The sequence below is a fragment of the Lycorma delicatula genome, chromosome 3 (genome assembly GCF_047948215.1).
Source record: "Lycorma delicatula isolate Av1 chromosome 3, ASM4794821v1, whole genome shotgun sequence".
NCBI lineage: Eukaryota > Metazoa > Arthropoda > Insecta > Hemiptera > Fulgoridae > Lycorma > Lycorma delicatula.
The window spans coordinates 162474700-162480699 of NC_134457.1; the positions used below are offsets into that span (position 1 = coordinate 162474700).

Below are 6000 nucleotides of genomic sequence, written 5' to 3' on the forward strand. Positions count from 1 at the left end.
TGAAGAGATATGAAAGAAACAAACCGTGTAAAGGCAAACTGAAACTGAATTAAAATATTTTATTTTCTAATTGATCATAACAGTGTGAAATGATTTGTGTTACCTTATTTACTATAAATAATTGCATACAAATATTATGGCACTAAAACTTTCCAATTTTTTTTTACAGGTCGCAAAAGTGTCGATCTTGACAATGGAACAAGTAAAACAGGTGGTGATTGCTGTCAAGCAGCAGCTTTCATGAGTGTAAGTAAAATATTAAATATTTGTAAATGTAAAATTGTTTGGGTCCTCCATTGAACTTATGGATCAGTATCAGAGTAAAATATACATGTATCTTTTTCCTGAGTAAATTTTTGAAATTAAATTTTTATAGTTATAAAAATTTAATTTCAAAAATTGTGTTGTGTTGTCTTAAAAATGGAACTTGTGTGTAAATGAACATAATAAATATTTTAATATGTATTTGTCCTCAGGTAGATTTGTGTTTAGACATGTGTGACATTTCAAAAATTTATCTTTATGAAATATTAACAAGCACTTACTTTTCCTGTTACTTACTGTTCATCATACATCATCTGCAAACATTCACATACCAATCTCATTGGTTTCCATTTCTCTTCATCTACAAACATTCCACTGAACCATTTACTCAATTTTAAGTCTTAAGAAGACAATTTTATTGTATCCAAACTTTGTTAAAACATTATACCTGTGCTTGATCTTAACGCGGTTTTGGTTAACGGAAAAATCACATGGCTAATATCTCAACCAGCATTAGCTAAACTATTTCTTATTCACTCTTTCCAATCCTCTCATATTTATATTTTTTTTCATTTTGCTTCATTTTTAATGGGTTTAAACAACTCTATATTGCCCCAGAGAATCTACGAGCTTGTGACGTCGTGTGCTGACATCTCATTATATTATTGTTTTCCAAAAAATTATTTTTATTTCATTTTTCGACTAACAGACAATACGGGCGCCCAAAAAATACATTTGTTATTGTGTGTTCAATTCTTGCCACTTGAATTGATTACAAGTATAAAAACGCTTAATGACGCTTAATGCAGTTAAAAATGTAATTTGTCACGATTATACTTAGATCCGTCATTCGTAGTGGACAATGTGTGTATAAAGAAATAAACTTTAGTCCAGTTTATATTGTGTTGAATGAAGGTATATTCGGATAGCGTTTTTATGCGGTCATATTTATTACTCATTGTTTTAAGTAATAAATAATTAGGTTAGGTTCAGCTCTTGATGACTGCGGTTGCGTTTTTCTTTATCTGAATATTCGTGGTTATTACTACAGTTTCGTTAATAGTTCTGTTAGTTTTTCGTTTTGTAGTTCGTTTTTAGTTGTTTAGTGATGTTTTTAGTAGTTGATGTTGCGTTTTTGTTCAGTTTTTTTTTTTGTATCACTATGTAAATTTTTACTAATTAAAAATTTTTTTTTGTGATTTCGGGGTGAGGCACCTCAACTAAATTACCAGTTAACTGATGACAAACATATAATTGACATTCAAAAATGCGGAGAAAGAACTGGTGCTGCTTGTAGGATATCACGAACACAAGTACAAAAAATCAGAAGAGAAGAAAAAGACATTTTTTGTGATTTCGGGGTGAGGCACCTCAACTAAATTACCAGTTAACTGATGACAAACATATAATTGACATTCAAAAATGCGGAGAAAGAACTGGTGCTGCTTGTAGGATATCACGAACACAAGTACAAAAAATCAGAAGAGAAGAAAAAGACATGATTCTTCAATCAACATCCCAATCATGTTCTTCCAGCACGCCGAAAATGGATTGGACAGTTTTGATTTAGGTGTAGTTAAAAGAACAGTTAATGAATTTCATTCCCAGAAGAATTAATTAACCTACTTTTAAAAAAATAAGGCAGAACTTCGTCATCTACTGATTTTAAAGGGAGTGAATAAACTTTAGCTATTATTTTGAAAGAGTTAGGTACTAAATGACGTAAAACTGAAAATAACAGAATACGTTTAATTGAGAAATCCGATATCAGGAGAAAGAGAATTGAATATTTGCAGGCAGTGGCTAAGTAAAAATAATGGAGAAATCAGTTTTATTCCGAACGCATTACAAAAGCCAGTTTGAAAAGTGGCGTCTAACCATGACAACATGATGAATACAATTTCATGAAATTGATCGTATTCTGTATAGTTAAAAAATGCTGAAACCACAGTTATATGAATTAGTAAAGTTACGTAAAACTAAAATACAAAAATATCACTAGGATAAACTTTTGAAAAACATGGGCATCATGTTCTTACTCCCACCGTACCATCCTGATTGGAAACGAATGTTGAAAAATTAACTAGAAACTATTAACTATGTTGAGAAAATTAATTCCACTGGAAATTCTATTGGGAAAAAGTGTAAAAATATTGAAAAGTATGAAAAACTAGAACCACTTACAGATGAAATACGTGTAGACTCTTATAATGAAAGTGACAGTAAAAGCGATTCGTTTCGCGAGGATGGTGAACTTCCTAGAAGTTTGAATTATACGCATGAAGAAAATTCAAGTAAGCTTTTGTTTATTATTAAAAATTAATAATTTAGTACAAATAAAGGTTATAAAAGAATTATTTTGATATACACGTTGATTTGATATGCAGAGTTGATGTTTTCCGGCCGAGTAGTAATACGCAGTCTGCTCGTGACGTCACAAGCTCGTACATTGGGTGGACCTAGTATAGTGACTTGTAGTCATTAGATTCTCTTAATATTACTGTCCTTTCATAACTCTCTTTATTGTAATCGTAGTGACCGTTATACTTTCAAAGACATTTTATCTATATCATTTGCATATGTTCCGAAATATCTAAATTCCCTTACTTGTTCTGTGTTTTATTATTTACTAACAGGGTAATTATTTCTCTGGCTCTTCAGGTCTTTACTATCATATTTATGCTTGATGAACATTTTTTGCAAGCTTACCTTCAATTACAAGATTATATCCACCATAGCTTCTATTCCAGCTGCCTTAAAGAACAAAATTAAAAATTATGGGGAATGTATGTATTTTCATTTATAACAAAAGTTGAATGGGCAGTATGATAATTTTTTTTTTCACTTTTTTCACAGGAATGGGTTCCAACTGAAGATCTGTGTTGCTGTCCAAAAAAAGTCCCATACATTCAGTTGGATTCTTTTGGAACAGGATTGTTGAGCCAAACTGAAGAAGAGGTTGAACCATATTATAGAAAAGATGTAAAAATGGGTCGGCCTACAAGATTACTTAATCAATTTTTGTATCAAAGGGCATGCTTGCTAACAAAGAAACAAAAACAGCCGGACCCATGTCTTAAAATTCAAGGAAAATTAAAATGACATTAACTAAAAATAACCCGAAATAAAAACAAAAATTTAAATATGTTCATTTGGTAGAATTTTATTTTAGAAATTATATTTTATGAGTCTTTATAATAATGGAGTGGGGACACATATTTTGTTGCTTTATGCAATCTGTCCCCTATCTTTCTTACAGCTCTGTAACGTGTCTGAGGTACAAATGGGACTGTCAAAAGTCTCCTTCCCAGAGTAATTACATTTGACAGCCAGTTCTGTCATATTTGACATCTATACTATGTAGATATTACTTACAGGGCTGATGAATATCACATCCACCATTTTTAAAAGAATCTTGTGTTGCTTTTAAAAGTTATTTAAAGAGATAACATCTGATTGTGTGAAACACAATCTTCAAATGATAGAAATACAATAAAATTTAAGTTATTGTAAAAACAAGATTTGATCAAATTGAATGAAAAAATGCCTAAATGCATGGATTTACAAAAAAAATATCCGAAAAGGAATATTAAAATACAACATAACAGATTGCACATACAAAACAAACTGAAATTTTACGATTGCTTAACAAACAGGTTGCAGCTTTTTTACAAATTCATCACAAATCAACAAACATTAACACTATTAACATTTTATACACACAGAATGGACTATGTCTCAATAATATGAAATGACATTAACACTTTAATGATTAAATGAAGACAAAATTTGAATCCAACACTTTTCAATTGCATTCTAATTATAAAAGCTACTTAGTAGTAATATCGGCCAATGCTGGAGTGAAAACAAAAAAAAACTGTTTTTTATAGTGTAAAAAACTATTCAATATGTATACTACTACCATGATAAAAACTAAAAGTAATGTTACCACCAAACAAAGATTGCAATCAAGAAATTATATATACAAGTTATCAGCATAAAGTGGTTATTAAACAAAAGAAATAAAATACAATTTTTAATAGATTAAAAAACTAATGAAGATATAAAATTAGATGAAGAAAAAATAAAGCTCATTTAATATTTAATTTTTGGTGAAAAATAATAAATATTTTAAAAAAGAATGGATACAGTATAGTAATACTAAAAGAGAATTTTGTGTAATGTTTGAAAAAATACAGAACCTGTATTTAGGTACTCAACACAAAATTATGCGGTTAAGCATGAGTGTAATACATAAAAATTTATGATTTAAACCAAAATCTAATTTTGAAAGACCTTGAAAACATACCCAAATCTAAAACTACCTTAGGCTTCAGTTTTCATTTTCCTCTCTTCTGCGAGAATCCATTTCATTAGTGCGTTTAGTTAACAGCATAAGTAGGTCCTGTCTGTCCTTACACTTCAGAACAATAACTTTGTTCTCATTAATAAGTTCTCTATTTTTGCCCTAATAATGGAACAATGCTTTCAACTATGCATACAGTTTCTTACATTAGTGTAAGAAACTGCATGGTTAAGTGCATGGTTAAAATTTTCTCCAATTTTGTATTTTATGAAGCCTATCATTTATAGGAGCAACTGTATTATCAGTGTAGTTAAACATACTAAAGGGCAATTCAAATCTGTTTTTACTCAACTGTCTAGATACTTTTTTTTTTTTTTTTTTTTTTTGTCTTCAGTCACTTGACTGGTTTGATGCAGCTCTCCAAGATTCCCTATCTAGTGCTAATCGTTTCATTTCAGTATACCCTCTACATCCTACATCCCTAACAATTTGTTTTACATATTCCAAACGTGGCCTGCCTACACAATTTTTCCCTTCTACCTGTCCTTCCAAAATTAAAGCGACTATTCCAGGATGCCTTAGTATGTGGCCTATAAGTCTGTCTCTTCTTTTAACTATATTTTTCCAAATGCTTCTTTCTTCATCTATTTGCCGCAATACCTCCTCATTTGTCACTTTATCCACCCATCTGATTTTTAACATTCTCCTATAGCACCACATTTCAAAAGCTTCTAACCTTTTCTTCTCAGATACTCCGATTGTCCAAGTTTCACTTCCATATAAAGCGACACTCCAAACATACACTTTCAAAAATCTTTTCCTGACATTTAAATTAATTTTTGATGTAAACAACTTATATTTCTTACTGAAGGCTCGTTTAGCTTGTGCTATTCGGCATTTTATATCGCTCCTGCTTCGTCCATCTTTAGTAATTCTACTTCCCAAATAACAAAATTCTTCTACCTCCATAATCTTTTCTCCTCCTATTTTCACATTCAGTGGTCCATCTTTGTTATTTCTACTACATTTCATTACTTTTGTTTTGTTCTTGTTTATTTTCATGCGATAGTTCTTGCGTAGGACTTCATCTATGCCGTTCATTGTTTCTTCTAAATCCTTTTTATTCTCGGCTAGAATTACTATATCATCAGCAAATCGTAGCATCTTTATCTTTTCACCTTGTACTGTTACTCCGAATCTAAATTGTTCTTTAACATCATTAACTGCTAGTTCCATGTAAAGATTAAAAAGTAACGGAGATAGAGAACATCCTTGTCGGACTCCCTTTCTTATTATGGCTTCTTTCTTATGTTCTTCAATTGCTACTGTTGCTGTTTGGTTCCTGTACATGTTAGCAATTGTTCTTCTATCTCTGTATTTGAACCCTAATTTTTTTAAAATGCTGAACATTTTATTCCAGTCTACGTTAT

At 30.7% G+C, this 6000-nt stretch overlaps 1 protein-coding gene across 1 annotated transcript in view; it reads left to right on the forward strand.

The window, feature by feature from the left end:
* Nucleotides 1-3366, forward strand: part of LOC142321241 (cytosol aminopeptidase-like) — a 90875-nt gene extending 87509 nt beyond the window's left edge. Inside the window, exons 9-10 of the mRNA XM_075359238.1 lie at nucleotides 170-246; nucleotides 3121-3366. Coding sequence (XP_075215353.1) covers nucleotides 170-246; nucleotides 3121-3366 — 323 coding nt within the window. The remainder of the gene's footprint in view (nucleotides 1-169; nucleotides 247-3120) is intronic.
* The last annotated feature ends 2634 nt before the right edge of the window (nucleotides 3367-6000 follow it).